This window comes from Copadichromis virginalis, linkage group LG13, assembly GCF_057382275.1.
Source record: "Copadichromis virginalis isolate Kocher_CV1m ecotype Utaka linkage group LG13, C_Virginalis_male_GT1.1, whole genome shotgun sequence".
NCBI classification, from domain to species: domain Eukaryota; kingdom Metazoa; phylum Chordata; class Actinopteri; order Cichliformes; family Cichlidae; genus Copadichromis; species Copadichromis virginalis.
Genome location: NC_140630.1, coordinates 32,148,041 through 32,165,999, shown reverse-complemented (window position 1 = coordinate 32,165,999; position 17,959 = coordinate 32,148,041). Strand labels below are relative to the sequence as shown.

Genomic DNA, 17,959 nt, shown 5'->3' with positions numbered 1-17,959 from the left:
AAGAAAATAAACTGTGTATTTGAATGACACAGTTTATTTTCAGCGAAATGCAGACACTGCCAGGAATTCAGTTTTTGAAGAATTACAGTTTTTTCTGATGGCTTAAGCTCATTTTTTGTAACTATTGACTATTTTTGCAAAACTCTACACAGAAATAAGAAAACCCTTCACCAAATCAGCAAAACATTGAAGTTTTCTTACAAAAGCTAATAACCCTTGCTTAACTCTCCAAACCTTCGTAAAAATGGTGTTTTCGTATCAAACAGTTAACACAAGCTATCACATTAATAAGCACATAATGCACCAACTACACACTGAAGGTATGAATAGAAAACACGTCTGGCCTTTGCTTTCTCTGTGCACAAAGTAGGCCATGTCAGTTTGAGGTCATACTTTTGTCATAGGTCCGTAAACATGGAGGGATCCAAACTTCAAGTACTGGTGTTTATTCACACACATCAAAATAAACACAAGTGTTTATTTCCAAGTCAAAACAAAATAGTAATTTCACTGAGGAAAGAAAAGAAATCAGTCTACATCGTGTCGTCTCTCTGGGTCCGGCCACAAAATTGTGTCTACATCACATGCAATGTCCTCTAGTCCAAGGCACCGGGGAAATTATCTTGTGGAATGGCGCATCCAGGCCTGACATGATGCCTGGTCAATATCCCCACATGCCTCCTCCATTGCCTGTAAAAGGGCTATGCGTTGATGGGGATGACGGTCACAGACCTTCCTGCGCCAGGCAGAGAAGAACTCTTCAATTGGATTCAAGAATGGAGAGTATGGGTGGAGGTTGAGTACAGTGAAGAGTGGGTGATCTGTAAACCGGTTGCGGACCAAAGCAGCCCTATGGAAACTAACATTGTCCCATATGATAACGTATCTGGTCTGCTCTGGTCTCTGAACATTAGTGAGCATGTCCTGTAAGGTGTCCAGGAATGTAATGTGTGTATTGTTATATGGGCCCATGGTTGCATGATGGTGAGCAACACTATTTTGACTTATAGCTGCACACATAGTTGTGTTACCACCACGTTGTCCTGGGACATGATTATGGCACGGTGTCCAATAATGTTCCTGCCACGTCTCCTTGTCTTAGTGAGGTGAAAACCAGCCTCATCCACAAAAAACTGCTCACGACCCATCTGCCTCTAGCTCCATCGCTCTCTAGACAAGACAAAACAAATTCAGCACAGCAGGCACATGCACAGCACTACAGTGTGCACTTCCAGATTCAGTACCAGTGATACTATAGCTTACCTGCACATATCGCAGCTGTTTTACACGTTCACTGTTTCTTTCAAAAGGTGCTCTGTAGATTTGTTTCATTCGGATTCTGTTGCGGGCAAGTACACGACCTCATACAGAAATGCTCACATTTTGTATGTTTTGGAAGGTGGAATCATCCTCAATTATGCGCTGCTGAATTTTGCGTAGCCTTATGGAATTATTTGCAATCACCGTATTGACTATATGAGTTTCTTGGTCTGCAGTGAACATGCTTCCTCTGCCCCCAGCATCTGCTCGTCTAGCAATTCTGTAAAGTAACAATTTCAGTATTTTTACATCTATGGTATTGTCGTGTTCCTCATTAGCATACGGCAGTGCTACAAATCCTAGTGCAAAGTGACTGTGCTCACCGATTCTCATTTCAAGATGTCCTTATGATGCTCGCTACAGTGTAGCGGCTCGAGTTAGGCTGAACCCGTTGGCCAGCTTCCCTCAGGGTCATTCCACGGTTGATTACATGGTCCACTATTGTAGCTCTGATGTCATCAGTAATTCTATTTCTTACTCTTCTTACCCTTCATCTTCCCCCTCCTCATCCTCCTCTTGCTCCTCCTTGTCCTCTTTCTCTAACTTCACCTCCTTGTCCTTGCCATCCTCTTCGTCCTACTTCTTCACCTCCACGTCCTCTTCCTCGGCCTCCTCTAATTCTCACTCTTCTCACTCTTCCTGCTCACTCCATTGTACTCCACACGGACAGCTTACCTGTAGCTTATTTATAGTGCTTAGGCTGATTGCAAAGTGAACTAATTATCTGAAACAGTTTCCACATGTGGCAGTGTGCCAGACAGTTGGCAAAATAGTGTAAATAATAGTGTCTAAATGTGTCTATGCTCTATTTGTGAGTATAGATATTTTTTAAAATCCAAATAGATGTAAAATGACAGAAGATGAATCAGCCTGTATTTAAAAATCACTAAAGCTAGCAGGATCACAGCTCACTGTGCAACTTCAACAGATAACACACTAATGATATACACCAGGGGTGGGCAACTCCAGGCCTCAAGGGCCGGTGTCCTGCAGGTTTCAGATGTGTCCTTGATCCAACACAGCTGATTTAAATGGCTAAATGACCTCCTCAACATGTCTTGAAGTTCTCCAGAGGCCTGGTGATGAACTAATCATTTGATTCAGGTGTGGTGACCTAGGGTGAGATCTAAACCCTGCAGGACACCGATCCTTGAGGCCTGGAGTTCCCCACCCTGATATAGGAAGAATGGGTAGTATCATATAAGTCTCTTCCTCTTCCTACTCCTTTTCAAACATAAAATTTGAGTCACTTATATACAATCGATTAACATATTTCGTATTTAGGTTTTTTTTTCTGTTTTGTGTTTATCAGCTACTTAGCTTAACTATCAAAGCAAATGAACTTCATTCAAATATGAACAAATCTTCTATTAATACATTCTTTGACTTTTCCACAGATGTGGATGAGTGTGCGCTGCTGGGCAATGTCTGTGGAGAGGCGCAGTGCGTAAACAGGGATGGTAAATTCCAGTGCGAGTGTCCTAGTGGCCAAGAATACAACGGCATGATCGCCAAGTGCGAGCCGATTCCCACAGGTGACTTCAGATTGACAAATAAGTTGAAGATAGACCAATGCACAGCTGGTTTCATTACACTGCCATTGACACCGTCCCATGAAAATAACAGTGGGTTCCTTTCAACACATGAAAGAACGACGAGGCTCCATAACTACGTCCAGACATTACTGTACAAGTGTAGAATTTATTTTCATATAAACAACTGTGTTTTTTCTGGCATCTTATTGAATAATCTGATCAGTGAAGCTTTTGTCAAACCAAAGTAAGTAAAGCGATCCTTAAAATGTATTAATCCCCAAGACCTGCTCCAGTTGTGATATCATGGAGGCGATTAGTTGCATTTAACTTCATTGCTAGAAACATAAATGTTGCAGGAGCTGATATTGTTCTTCTTACAGTTATTTGTCTGCATTCAGCAGTCTGTATTGTGCTGTTTAAATGTTTAAATGTTTAAACACTGATAAAGAAGAACAACCTCCTCTCCTTAAATAGCTCCTGCACTGGTGACGGTACAGGCAGGAAATCTTTATACTTTATATATTTCTCCAACTTAGTACCAAATCTTGAAATGGAGAAATTGTACTGATTTGTAGTTGCTTTCTTATTTCTTAGATTGCCCAGTTTATATACAGTATATAAGCCAAAACAGTTTTCTCGCCTCCAGGTTTTCTGTCGCGTTGTGCAGTCCACTGCACATGCTCATGAGCTTTTTGGGAGGCTTTTTTCATTGCAACACTACAAGTACATATATAATAATAATGCTCATTTTATTTATATTGTAGCTTTAAGAATGAAGTTTGCAAAGTGCTTTGACAGAAAAGTAAAAGAATAGTAGGGCTGACTGAACTCCTTCATTTGTCTTTCAGCACCGTTGGTGGAGCGGAAGGAGTGCTACTACCGTCTGAATGACGAGAACCTGTGTGAGAGTGTACTGACCAGCCATGTTACACTGCAGGAGTGCTGCTGCACGCTGGGAGCTGGCTGGGGTGATAACTGTGAGGTGCATCCCTGTCCTGTCAATGGCACAGGTAAGCTCAAGGAGGATAATGAAATATACATAGTGTTCTCACCAGAGGCACCTACACAGTATTCTGAGAGGGTTTAAAAATCCCAGCATACCACATTTGAACAAAAAGGTTGCTTTTCATTATCCAAAGCAAGGTGACTAGGATGAAAAACACAACCTCCTCACCTTTTTTCACATTATGTCTCCCTATAGCTCCTCTCAGTATATTATCTCCTCGTGGTCCTGAGGTAAATGGAAAGCTTTATAGAGTGCTTTTTAGTCTTACTGACCAATTAAAGTGCTGTATACTACAACCCACTTTGAAAAAATTCAATTCAATTTTCAGTGCAAAAAAGTTGCACCGAAACTGTTTTCTTGACATGAAAACCACAACACATACTGGGTTTATATCTTACCCAGTGTGCATACAGGATTGTTGCAAACATGTGTCTGTCCTCTTACAGACCAGTTTAACCAGATGTGTCCATCTGGAAGAGGTTTTATTCCCAATGGAGACTTCCTGTATGGAGTACCCACTTCTGATGTCTACAGGGGTAAGAAAAGTCTACAGCCATTCATGTCATGCATATAAACCTAACACAGATTATTTTTACTCAGTCATAGGAAACGTTTTATAGTATGCTGAGCAAAGATTTTTAAATCAACTGAATGGATTTTTTTGTCTTGTTCACACAGCTTTGAAACAGTGTGTAGTTATGCTGCAGAAAGATGCATTTCTCTTAGCAGAGGCCAAATCAGGCTTTAGTTTAGCTGTAAAACATGTTAATATAGTATTTTATGGCACTCACTGTACAGATAGTACTGTGTAGTGGCTAAGGCCTGTATTAAGGAGACTGTATTAATACTGTGTGTGTTTTCAGATGGAGATGAATGTTCACTGTTTGGTCAGGAGGTGTGTAAAGGAGGCTTCTGCATGAATACTGAGGGTAGCTACGAGTGTTACTGCAAGACCGGACAGGACTACGACCCCATCAAACTGGAGTGCAGAGGTGAGGAAAAACAGACAGATGTGCACACAGAGAAAGGAGCCAAGTGTTATCGTTGCTCAGATAATACGGTATTTACTGACACAACTAACAGTATCAGTTTACAGAGAGTAAATCACAGGCAGTGTGTGTCCATGGTCACATTTGATCCTGGGATGGTGTGATTACATGTCCCGTGTTTTATACTCTGCTTGATTTAGCTGAAGGGCTCAGAAAGTCCTGACAGAGTGACGCAGTTTCATGCACCCTGACTTACTAAATACACCTTCTCCACCAACACGGTTGAGAAGCACTGAAGGGTTAGGGTTGTAGAAATGTTTCATTGTATGATGAAAGGTCAAAAGAACCTGGAATCAATTTGCAGCATTTAGCATTTGTTCCACGTCGTGGCATAACATCCTCTAAGTTGTGGTGTTTTTCTCTGCCTGTCTTTACTGTAGACGTCGATGAGTGTCTGGATGAGTCGCTGTGTGTTGATGGGAAGTGTTTGAACACAGATGGCTCATACATGTGTTTGTGTATAAGCCCCACGATTCCCCATTGGGAACCGCCGCATCTTCCATCCTGAGGTGGCTGGAAAGTTTTCTGTTCGCCATTTCAAGACCACATAATTACATTAAAAAAAAAAGTCACGTTTTTTCAAATCTAAATGTCGCCATTCTTCTTCATGTGGTCATCTATGAAACCTAACCGCCAGTGCCAAAACTAACTTTTAGCTACTGATGTAAAATCATTTCAGTTTATCGCACAATTAAATGTAATTGTTCACTTCTTTAAAGCATTTTTTGAATGACAGTGTCATGAAATAGAAAGCACACCGTTTTGGGAATGCATCGTCTCATCTTTTGATTCAGGAGCCAGCTTTTGATTTTTTTTTAAAGTCCTATTGTGACCCCTGCTGGCACTGACATAAAACTGCAGATTACTCCCTGTATTCAAGAATGAAAAATCATGACTCAGAATCCTGTTTGTCTTCCCATATTTTTTTTCTCAAAACAATATATTAATTTTTAATATGACATTATTTAAACTGTAAAATGTTTTTCTATCTAACGGTGTTAATGTTATGTTATGTATTTACTTTGAACTTTTTCCTAGGATGCACTCTTACCGGTATTATACTGTATGTTATTAACTCAAGTTGCTTAATGTTGGGAAAACAAACAACTACATGAGGGATCGTTGTCCAGCTTCATATCCATGTGGTAGACATATGACTGACTTGTCTCTCTGAGTGAGAACAACATATTTTCCTACTGCCACATTTCGGCTTAACCTCCTGTAGCCACGGCACATATTTCACAATAGAAAAATCACACGGCACACCACCAAAAAAAATATCACAAAAAGCACATTGATTATTTTTCTCCACGCATCAGGTATAGTGGAATTGGCTTGGTTTGTCCCCAGTATACCTTTTTTGCTTCTTCTAACCACTACTCATGTTCGGGCCTTCATCTGGGTGGGAATTTCTCCCGGACCCGGGTCAGACTGACCACTTTTTCTTTCAAAAATGTATCTATTGTTATTACACTGTGCTGTCTAATTCATAGCATGACTATTATGTAATTTCTTCTTCATCTTCTTCTGTGTTATTGGCTGTTGGCGACCCATTTATTTAGAGCAGGAAGTTGTACTGCCCTCTAGTGGAAGAGAATGTAATTGTTCTGCCCATTACTCACGCTGATTGCTTAGAGTACCAATCAGGTGGAACCAGATAAGCTTCCACGGCACACCTGATCATTTCTCACGACACGCCTGCGGCACAGCACTTGGGAAACACTGCTCTACATCATTCTACACAATATATTCCTTAATGTTCACGTGGACTTACAACTAGAAGTAAAAACAAAACAGCTGTTTATCTTTTTTAAATGAGCTCTATAACTGTAAATAATACTGTATATAAAAAACAGAATTCAATATGAATATTCCCTGGGTTAATGTCTTAAAGTGTCTGTAAAGGAGCTTTGCAAACACTTTCTGGGTGTCGACATGCAGTTATGTGTACTGATAGACTTTACATGAAGTCTGTAGATATTACCTGAAGATTGATAAAGCAAAGTGTGTGAGGTTTTGCGTATACCTACTCCTCATCAGATCCATTTAATCTCTTGATTTTTATTTTTATACATTTTTTCAGCACATCTTCTCCCCCACTTTGTGCGTGGCGTGTGTTTTCCATTTTAAATTCCATGTGCTGCAAGACATTTATCCTTATGTTAGAAAGTACACCAAGCTTATCAAAGTTTATAGGTGACAATGTGTGTGTTTGCAGACCAACGTGAAACGGAGGAGATAGACTATGGGGACATCTGCTGGCAAGAGGTCAGAAATATGATGTGCATCAATCCACTTGGTCCTAACCAGAAGACCACGTACACCGAGTGCTGCTGTCTGCACGGATATGCCTGGGGCATGCAATGTGCCCTGTGTCCTTCCAGAGACACAGGTACACCCACCCACACACACGTTGCATTTATAAATCAGATGATATGTCAGTGATGTCAGTTTTGTGGGACTGTTGGAGCTTTATGAGAACTGACACAAACAACTGTTCCATTGAATTAAAAAATGACAAGTGAGATGAATATTTTAAACATTCATTTTATCTTTGTGGTTTTTGTGAATTACTAGGTTACACTACATCTCTGACAATGTTTCAGTGTAGGGGCGTTTAATTAAATTACCGTTTATTTCTGTGGAAATTCAGAACTGATAAAACAAAGCGATTTAAACAAAATGCCTTCGGGTATTAAATAATTCATGTGTTTGAAATGTGAACGTGTTGGAAAAAACTGTTCCACAAGGCCTGCTTATCTCACTGTTAGCATCACTTACATGCAGTTATGAATCCTTCATCATCATGTCAGCTGATAACGCCCAGGTAAAACAGTACCTGCCATAAGATTTACCTGATTCATATGTACACATAATGTATGTAGTGGAAACTGCAGGTGCAGATTCCTGACCTACATAGAAGTATAAGCTTTAAGTCTACATATATTCCAACTACATTAGTGGATCTACAGAAGTTGGAAACTCAAAATAAAAGTGCTGTTTCTCTCATACAAGAGGTGGTAGATTTAGCTCCAAGAAACCAGATTATTTCCAGACCTTGTGTTGAGGAATTCTGATGTTGTAACTCAAGAATTGGTTCTGTCAAATGTACCGAGTGTTTAGAAAGAACTGCATTGTTTGTTGCTTACTTTCCCCATCATATTAGACTTTGCCCTATTTATTGTTTTTTGTAGAGTTCCAGGTAAAGGAGGAGCTGTAATATGGGAGTAAAGCTTACATTTAAGACTTAAAGGGAAATACAAAGTTTTTAAGAACAGGGATTTGTTTCCAGGCAAAAAAAAGGTCTTAAATAGTGTCTGTAGGGATCATTGCGTCATTGAACAGCTCCAGGTCCTGGCATTTCTTACTCAGTGATTTGTCGTTTTTCTCACTCTCTCTCTCTCGTCTCAGAGGACTACGCCTCCATGTGTAACCTTCCTCTGAGTGGTGGGCGGCGGCCGTACGGTCGTGACGCTCTTGTTGCAGGTCCAGTTCATGAATATGCTGTGACACCAGACTATTCTCTATCACTTGAAGCACGTCCCCACTATGATATTGAAGAGTGTGAGTATTTCTGCAGTTTTGATGTTAACAGAAGTACAGAATAGTGCTACAAGAAAGGATTGTTTTATCAATATTCACTTTCATGACATCTTCACAAATAAGTTCTTCCATTTGCAATTGAAAAGCCCAGAAGTTCACTTTTATCATACTTCAAAAAAATGTAATTGTGAGCCCAGTGCTTTCATCCATATAGTGTATGACCTGTGCCATAGAGGGCAGCTGCTTTCATCCATATAGTGTATGACCTGTGCCATAGAGGGCAGCTGCTTTCATCCATATAGTGTATGACCTGTGCCATAGAGGGCAGCTGCTTTCATCCAGGAATGGTGTCTTCTCTGATATTAAGTGAAACACTGTGTTTTACGTGGCTCAGACCCATACAGAGCTTTTGAGGGTTTGCGAGCAGAGGAGTGCGGAATACTGAACGGCTGCGAGAACGGTCGGTGTGTCCGGGTTCAGGAGGGTTACACGTGTGACTGCTTTGATGGATATACGCTGGACCTGTCCCGCATGACCTGCATTGGTAGGAGAGCAAACACGCATACAGCCTAAACTGTAACACAAAGAAAACATTTTGATCCAACCTTCTTTTTCTGTCACATCTGTCCACAGATGTTAACGAGTGTTTAGAACTAAACAACCGGATGTCACTGTGTAAAAACGCCAGGTGCATCAATAATGTGGGCTCCTACCAGTGTGTGTGTCTTCCAGGCTTTAAGGCCTCTGACAAACCCAACTACTGCGTGGAGGCGGAAAAACACCAGACATCCACACACACACAGTGAGCGTGGACTGACCAGGAGGCGACAAGAGACACCAAAACCACATGCATAATCTTGTATTACTATACTTGTGAGGACGTCCTCACACCACTTTCACTCATTCTCAAAATGTCAACAGCAATCTTAATTTGAACTGCTGGCCTTGGTTGTAGCATACAGCAACAATCCCAAAGTAACAAAAGTTAGAATAAGTTAGTGTTGGTTAGTGTACCTTTATTTCTTTTATACATTTCTGGAGGCATAATTCTTTTAAGGGCACTATAATTAGAAATGCAGTAATTTTTTTTGTGGCAGCGTGTGGAACCTGTCACTCTTCCTCGTGGAAAGTGAAAAGCCAGAGGCAGCAAAATCAATAGCACCAAGCAGACATCACTCAAAACAAATAAGACACTGGTCAAGCCAGAGACGGCATGGAAAGAGCAGCTGGCCTGGAAGTGGGTTGCAAAGCAGCTTACAGATGCATAGCAACTGTGAGTGGGGTAAAAAGCAGAAATGGCAAAGCCCGAGTGATTAGCAAACTGGATGAGTAGATGGGTGTCAGCTAAGCCATCAGCTGAGCTGCCAAAATGATGGTCATATGCTTTGTACCAGCATCTTTTTTCACTCCTGCTTTACAGCCTTATGGTTCACTTCCTCTCACATTTCATTTTGTTGGGCTTTCTTCATTTAGTGCTGTTTGTTTTTGTGTGTTTTTGTTAAATAAAGCCCTCCTATACATTGTATGTAAGTGGTATAAATGCAGGGCCTATTATTATCCATTGTTTTTAATGAATATTTACCAACACCAGCACAAATATTGAATTTGAGTTTTGGTTTTGAACAGATGTATCTTTTAAAGAAAGCCTACGGGGAAATGTTTTTTACACATCATCTAAAGCATCATTGTGGGTGGGTTTTTTTTAGCTAGTTTCCAGATGTATAAAACGATAGATATGGACAAACACAAACTGCTATTTACAAAAAACGTTATGTGCTGTAAAAACACCTAAACAACCATTACACACAGATCATTTTTACTGGAGAAAGAAAGTCTGATAGTGGCAAATTGTGCTTCTTTTCTGCTGCTCTGTATTAAATAACTGAAAACTTGATGTGCAAAAACTCATTGTTGCACGGAAACAGAGTTGTACAAAATCTCTTTTGCTGTTCCAACTGGTCCAAACTTCCAGTGGTTTTCCAAAAACATAAATGTAACAGTTGTGTAACAGTGCCAGTTTGCTAACTGGATTAGCACTGTTGAAAATGTCATTGTGTTTGACTAATCAGCAACACTGAGTTTGGAAAAGCTCCAGAAGATCTAAACATTCAGTGTGACTGGCACATGTGCCAGGGGTTGGACTGTCTTTCACACGCATTCATTTACAGCGCACCAGTACCAGTAGATTTACTAATAAAGAGGTAAAGTAAATGGAATTTGAGGAAGGTTACAGGCAATTAATTGCATTGCTGTTTAACATGTGTCTGTGATTTGTTGATGTGGTAGTTGCCAGTTCATCTGGGATACAAGTGAGTTATCAGAGTAAGTGTTTAGTGCCCTGAGATGTAGCAAAGCTTCGACCTGTAGCTCTTCAGCCCAAATGTTCAGAGACGGTCCTCGGATGTTTCTGGTAAAGGTGTTATTGGGGGTTTTTTCTAAACAGTGAACACAGAAGCCTTTACATGTTTCACTTTCAAATGTTTTGCCTCTTTTTTCCCATATCATGTGTTACATAACATGCTAAAATGTCTGTCCACATAAAGCTATAAATACAACTCAGAGCTGAAGTGTATAAGAGCAAGTCAAAACTGATATGTTGATCAGGTATCACAGGATGGATTTTGTGATTGTTGCAGGAATTGTCTGAGAGTCAGATCCCTTCCTTTGACTTGAATAAATTGCTGCAGCCTCGTATAATATGCAGATTAAAAAAAACTGTTTGCACATTAAGACATGTGGCACACTAACTTCATTAATGTACTGATCCGCCTCCAAAACTCGACGCAGTTTCCATCAGCTTCTCGCAGAAGAACATCGAGATCCTCTTTTAGCTGCCTTTCATTTGGACTGAATGGCCATTCTCTTTCCAGGGAGCGATAAATTTGTGACACCTGCACTTCTTTTGTTATCAGTTCACTAAAAATTGACTACCAATTTAGTGCTTAGTAGATCTGGCCTCTGGTGTGGAGATGCTAATACTCCAAACTGTGTGGTCAACCCAAAGAAGACTTCACTGAAATCAGCAGGAACATGATGCACAGAAAATTCATTCCTGTACCAAATTTTACAACAAATGATCTCGTAGCTTTGGTATTTCCCAAAGCTGGACCAAAGTTGGTTACCTGAGCGAACAGTGTGGCTCCTTTCCTCGGCTCCTGCTGCTAGCATGTCTAATACATGCATCAAGTAACCCTCGGATTTTTTTAACCGCCATATTTATTGTGCTGTGTCACTGATCTGTCACTGCTTTGTGTTTGATTGATTTTTTTGAAAAAGCCATCCGTTATTTCTCTATCCAGCTCAACATCTGATGCCAACAATTGATAAAGCCCATACTTGCAACCTTAAACAAAATGCACGTCAGCCAGTGTGTCTTCTGCCAAAACGCTTTCTGATTTCAGAGAGGATGCTTGGTCCTTAAAAGTATAGAAATACAAGTACTCACACACTCGTCATTAATCAAAGCCCATATATTCTGCACTGTATATGACACACACTAAATGAAACAAACAGTAATTTACTTGAGATGAAGATTCAGCCTAATGTACAACATGGTGCCTACGTGGAGGGGAGAAACTACATAACTGTATAAAATCTATGTCTTGTCTGGTGCTTAATTCTGTGTTTAAGTGGGGTTTTGTGTATATCATAGCAGACCATTTTGCTCATTTATCGTACTGACAAACCCTATGGACTCGTGCTGGGGGATCAAGTTGTATTTTGTACCCAATCAAACTGATTGTGGATATTTAATTCTGTGAAGAAGCCAGCTGTCCAATCCTTTGCTTCCTCCATTGCCATGCCTTTATCTGTTGAAAAAAAACGAGCTTGTCTCTACACCACAGCATCACCAGATATGTAATATGCACTTGTTGTTTTAAAGAAAGTAGCTAATGTCTTTGAAATAAGCTTTTGTAAGGGTGTTCAGATGCAGTTAGAGAACTACTGGTTGTCTGAAACATAGCCAAAGCCACCTTCCATGTCTCTTACAAATATGTTGTTTCTTACAAGCAGGTTGTTGTGTTACCTGGTAGTACTTCCCTCAGTGTCTTGAAGGGACTGAATTCACATGTGTTTTGTTTCCTACTTCTCTTAACTGTATTTCACTGCAAAGTCTTGCCAGGTTGCAAAGCTGCTATGAGGCAGTGATCGGAGAGAAGAACCTTGTGTACATTTAAACAAAAGACAGCTGATGTATTTGTAATATGTACATGAATAAATAGCTTTTTCTATGAATTCATAATACAATGTACATTAAACCCCTTGATAATAAACCACAAATTGTGATATTTAACACCAGCTGCTTGTCTGTTTTTACTAGTTGAAATTTTTTTAGATGATTTTATATCTATGTTCAGTTCAACATGTATTATTTATATACATACATACATACAAATAAATAATACATGTTGAACTTAACATAGAGCAGCTCTGTTGCTGCTCCAAGACTTTTTTGTCCTGTGCTGGGACCTGAAAGTGGAAACTGACTTGCACAGAAAGAGATTCCTGTGCATGTGTCTGCGATGGAGCCCTGGACCTCACTACTTAAAAATCGTTTAGCATTAAACCTTGCATCTAAATCTATTTCTTCCAGTGTATTGTTAAACACCATCTTGCTCAAGTTGTTCAACTTTTGAATGAGAAACATGTCGAATGCTGTTATGGACCGTGTAAGTTGGGCATAGCATCACTGATGAAACTCAGTAATGAAACTATAGGAACACTGCAACAGATGATTAGCGATTAGCCAACTAGTCACAGTACCATCCTTATACATCTTAGTAGGTACTGCTAAGCAAATGAAAAAGACTGATAAAGTCATACAGAAAACAATTACTTTAATTATTTATTGCTGCCAGTGGTGGTTCTGTAGTCTGCCTATAAGGGAGTTAAAGCCAGAATGAGACACTTTATAGAAAATAAAAACTGATGAATCAGCTACAAAAGAATCTGTTCACTTTGCTTATAGATAAAGTCTGCTCCTCCCCTCTGCAAATATCAGTGAGTAGTCTTGGTACAGATAGAGACAGAGTTGTCTTGCACACCACCCTTTGTTTTCAGTAAATTCTGAATCTATTTCTGGACTGAGTGTGTGGAAAAAAAAAAGCCAGGATGGGAGGGGAATCTTTGGGTAGCAAGATAACCTGCAGCAGTTTGAGTTTTCTGCATATTGCTGGTTATCCTGATGAGTACAACAATAGGATCATGATTTCTGTAGCAGATGTAAGCTGGCAGTGTTCACAGTAAGGTAGGTGCATATCTTAAGATGTGAGTATAATTGGTTATTACTTTAAACCACGCATATACAGCTTGCAGTTAGTTTAGGAAGTAGTCTTATTGCAGGTTATTGTTTTGCTCTGGGATAATGTGGCATATTTGAAACATTTTCTTTTATTCCTACACAGTACTTCCCACCAATCAGGGGTCATACTGTGCTCTGCAAGGGTAAAGTTTGAGCTTGAATGACCAAAGCACCTGACAGGTCATGGTTGCTTTAACAGATGATTTAAAGAAACATCTGGACTCCATTTGGATTATTTCACTTATTTGTAGTTTGTGATGGAACTTAGTGACTTCACATTAGACCTCCATCTAGCACATTAAAAGCTGTCCTTTTGATTTCAAAAAGACATTTAATTGAATATTCCGTTACTTCACGTGACACAGAAATCAGCAGCTTGGAAATAGCTATTTAGCTTAGAAATATTGAAGATATGATGTAGTGTAGACTTTTACATTTCTTTTAATTGCTTTAAAACCTTTTAAAAAATAAACTTCAAGAATTTTTATAACCTCTAGTCTTAATAGTAATTAGACTATTGATCAATTAACTGATAAGCAGTTTCATGGCCAGGTGAGTCTGTTCATTCAGTGTTAGACAACAAATTAAGCAAAAGCTCCAAGTGTTGAAATTTGGTAATTGTTTACTGGAGCACCATCTTAAATGGAAGTGGGTTGGCATTTATCTAGCACTTATTGAGTCTTTACTGACCACTCACAGCCAAATGTAACTATCCAGTCATACAATATTTCATTCTATGCACACTGCAAGCATTTCATCTACCTCTCATCCAGCAAAAGAAAAGTCCAAAGTTAGGGTTCAAGCAAGAACCTTGCTGCAAGGCGACAAGAGATAACAAATCAGATAAATCAGAAAGATACCGAACGTTTAGCTACAGCTTAACCAAAATTCTGCTGTATTCTTAAGAAGAAGGAATGCACTGGTTAGCTCACCAACTGAACTGGAGGCAGTAAAGTTTGTCAGGGTGTAACTGGTTATCTTCCATCACTGGTGCTTTTAGAGGTATAAATGAGACAAAACCAAATGCAGTAAGCCAGAGTGCAGATATCTATATGCTGCGGCCACACTTTGCAACACTTCTAACAGCTTAACAAATATCAATAAAAACACAAACTGCTTGTTTGCAGGTTGTCACATAGTGTAGAAAAAACTGAGCAACCTTACTTACATTTGAGAAAGATGTAAGGGAGACAGGCCAGGAGAGGAAGAAGAGAGGTTATATTTAAAGGTTAGGACCGCAGGAAGACCCTGAAATAATATGTATGTGCATTTGTTGTGAAGCACATCAACTCTAAATGCTTTACGCCCTATGTGGAGCATAGACTGCATATACATATTAGACAGATGTGATGACATTTAGATAAATGTAGCAGGACTGACTGTATCAGTGCATTACACAAACAGAGATACATGCTAATAAGGCAAACAAGTGTGTTAAAAATTGTCCTCCTCCTCGTCTTTGCAGCCTAAAGAAGACAAAGGGGGGAAAAAATAGAATGTAAGGAGACTTAACCATCCCCCACAGTAGTTATCGCACAGTCTTTAATTGAAATTGTGTGTCTGAGACAATAAAAGTTGGAGTTCAGTTCTTTTTGTCCAGCCAGGCAGCAGGATGTGCAGTCATTGCTTTTGTTTAGGGAGACATTTTTAGAAGCCCAGAGAGACAAAACAATGTGTACAACGTCATTAGAGTGGAATATGGGATAGGGTGACCCACTCACTGAGGCACACAGCGACAATGCAGGATCACACATGTGCGTACTGCACCCGTGCTGTAGAACGTCACTCTCAGAAACATAAAAAAGAAAGAAAGAAAATAACTCATCCAACTTGCAACTGCGGATTTCACCAGACACAGTTGGTGAAATGCACTGAACAAAGTTATCACGACTGACGGGCAAACATCAATGTGCGCAAAAGCATATTGTGATAGATTTCCTGCTCTGCTCTTTACCCCCTCTTTACCGTGTGTGGTCCCTATATTTAGCCCGACCAACCAACGCAGGCAGGAAACCTAAGTTGGGAAAGAATTGAAGGAAGTCTAGTGGCCATTTAGACAAACAAAAACAGACTGAGATCAGTGCTGGTTGAATACACACTATAACTGTATGCAGCTGAGACGAAGGGCTTTACCAAGATAGAGAAGCAAGCTGAAGAAAGGGCTGGACGATACTTTAACGGAGCTCTGACAGCTGGAGCGCTGCTCTGGTTTTAGCAGCAACCTTTTCAGTCCAGGTGGATTTTAATATTAATGCTCATTTGAACAGACTAAAAGGTGTATCTGTTCACGGACATGTTTAAAAGGCAGATCCATGAGATGTTCTGGTAGACCCTGACAGAGTCTCAGATGAGGTAAGAAGTTTGTGTGTTGAAACCTGCAGCTAAACTAAAAATTGACTTGAGCTACAAAATTAGGAATCAAGAGTTGAAATGTGAACTCTATTGTGCTTTAATTACATATTATGGCATTTTCCTGGCTGGACTGATGGATACTGATAACATAGCTGGGTCTTTATAGTCTTCAGCTCGTTGTATATCCACACAATATGACAGTCATTTCTGAAACTTACACGGGACTATGACTGACTAACATATGACAAAAGCAACCAGTCACTTCGAAACCTCTATGTGCTCCAGCTGCGTATGTCCATAAACACATGCATCACCTCATCAGAATAATTTTTTCATTGGCTGTCACGGCCACCACACAGATTTGACTGATGGTAATCTGACTCTGTCCCTGGAAGATTTAATGCAGTTGCATTTATTCATAGGGTTACTGGGCTGGCTGCAGCTTTTCAGTACAGTTAGTGTCAGGTTTAATGAGAAACCTCTGAGTGCTGCAGGGAACTCACTCCTTTCTGTGAACTGTCCCTGCCTTGTATTGTTACTTATAGTCAAACAGACTCTGCGCTTATAAACTTACATCGCATTTAAATGGCAAAACCTGGAAATGAGTAACTCATCAGTCTGTGAGCCACAGGCTTTTAAGGCTACTGTGTGATATTCTTTACTTATCCCTCTGAGGTCTAAGTCATCCTCAGCTCTATCCCTGTACTAGCAGGATATGTAAGTTTTCTTCTTTTAAAAATTGTTTTCCAAAAACAAACAAACAAAAAAAAAAAGAGTCACAGCACAGAAACAGCACTAATGATAGTTAATAATGATCTTATGGCCTGTCCTATTACACTGCAGTGCAGCATTCAGTACTGCTGATTACATAATTGTACAGCGTCCAAAATAAACCACTGGAATGAAAGGAGATAAGTCATACTCATCTTACTCAATCAAATTTGGGGAGTGTTTCTCACACACCAATGTTAAGCCCTCTTCACACGTTTAGAGATTATCAGTGATGTAGAGACTACAGAAAGTCGATGACACCACGACTTCAAGTAAAAACAGGGAAAATAACACAGTTGGGATACTTAGGATACTGCTGATTGACATTTGACTGGAAGTAAAGACAACCAGAGGCTGGAATGTCAACTACCAACCAACCGATAAGGTGACACGGCACAAGGGAACCACTTTCTATATGAATGTGACCTTAGTCATGGCGCTCCACAGTAGGACTGATAATTTAAGCATTGCACATTACACAGTATTTGCAAACACAGCTATGCAGGTGAAACCAGATGACACAAATCAATTAAAACTATAAAAAAAAAAAAACCCAAAACACTTTTTTAGATTGCTTTGGAAAACTGTCATCCTGCTCTTCACTCTGATTTTTTTTTCTTTTTTTACATTTTTATTAAAATGTCAACATAATATGGTATATTTAGTAAAAGCAAGTGACCTCTGATGAAGAGGCCATAATTGCATATGAGCCTGCACAGCTTGAACCTGTGAGAGTGCAGAATAGATTAAATTGCTTTATAACAGATGGAGACTGGAAATGTCTGTTGAGATGCTAAAATGAATTATATGACAAAATAATTCATTTTCCAGTGCACTGCAATCCAGTGCACATCTAACTTGTTAGATCAACACTGCACTGAAATCCGGTGATTGCAATCTTCCAGTGCAATCACTGTGCGTGTGTGTTTAAGGTCACATGGCCGACCGCTGCTCCTCCAGGCTGCTGTGTTTACTAAGAGGAGGAGGTCATAGCGTAGTAAGTGCTACCATGGGAGTCTCTGTGCTTGACAGTCAGTAGGAGCCTGCAGTTATCTCAGTAACAGAAGCTGATCTTTAGCCT

At 39.9% G+C, this 17,959-nt stretch overlaps 2 protein-coding genes across 4 annotated transcripts in view; both read left to right on the top strand.

The window, feature by feature from the left end:
• The window catches only part of ltbp1 (latent transforming growth factor beta binding protein 1), a 129,217-nt gene extending 119,174 nt beyond the window's left edge, over positions 1-10,043 (top strand). For both annotated transcript variants that reach the window (XM_085478492.1, XM_085478491.1), the window contains 8 exons: positions 2,718-2,855; positions 3,704-3,865; positions 4,308-4,397; positions 4,725-4,853; positions 7,129-7,302; positions 8,322-8,474; positions 8,848-8,997; positions 9,087-10,043. In XM_085478492.1, coding sequence (XP_085334618.1) covers positions 2,718-2,855; positions 3,704-3,865; positions 4,308-4,397; positions 4,725-4,853; positions 7,129-7,302; positions 8,322-8,474; positions 8,848-8,997; positions 9,087-9,259 — 1,169 coding nt within the window. In that variant the 3' untranslated portion in view covers positions 9,260-10,043. The remainder of the gene's footprint in view (positions 1-2,717; positions 2,856-3,703; positions 3,866-4,307; positions 4,398-4,724; positions 4,854-7,128; positions 7,303-8,321; positions 8,475-8,847; positions 8,998-9,086) is intronic.
• Positions 10,044-13,634: 3,591 nt separating this feature from the next.
• Positions 13,635-17,959, top strand: part of rasgrp3 (RAS guanyl releasing protein 3 (calcium and DAG-regulated)) — a 40,103-nt gene continuing 35,778 nt past the window's right edge. The window contains exon 1 of one of the 2 annotated variants that reach the window (XM_085478489.1): positions 13,635-13,701. The gene's annotated coding sequence lies outside the window, so the exon portion shown is untranslated. Of the gene's footprint in view, positions 13,702-15,838; positions 16,108-17,959 lie in introns of those variants that run through there. The other variant, XM_085478488.1, reaches the window with a different exon arrangement.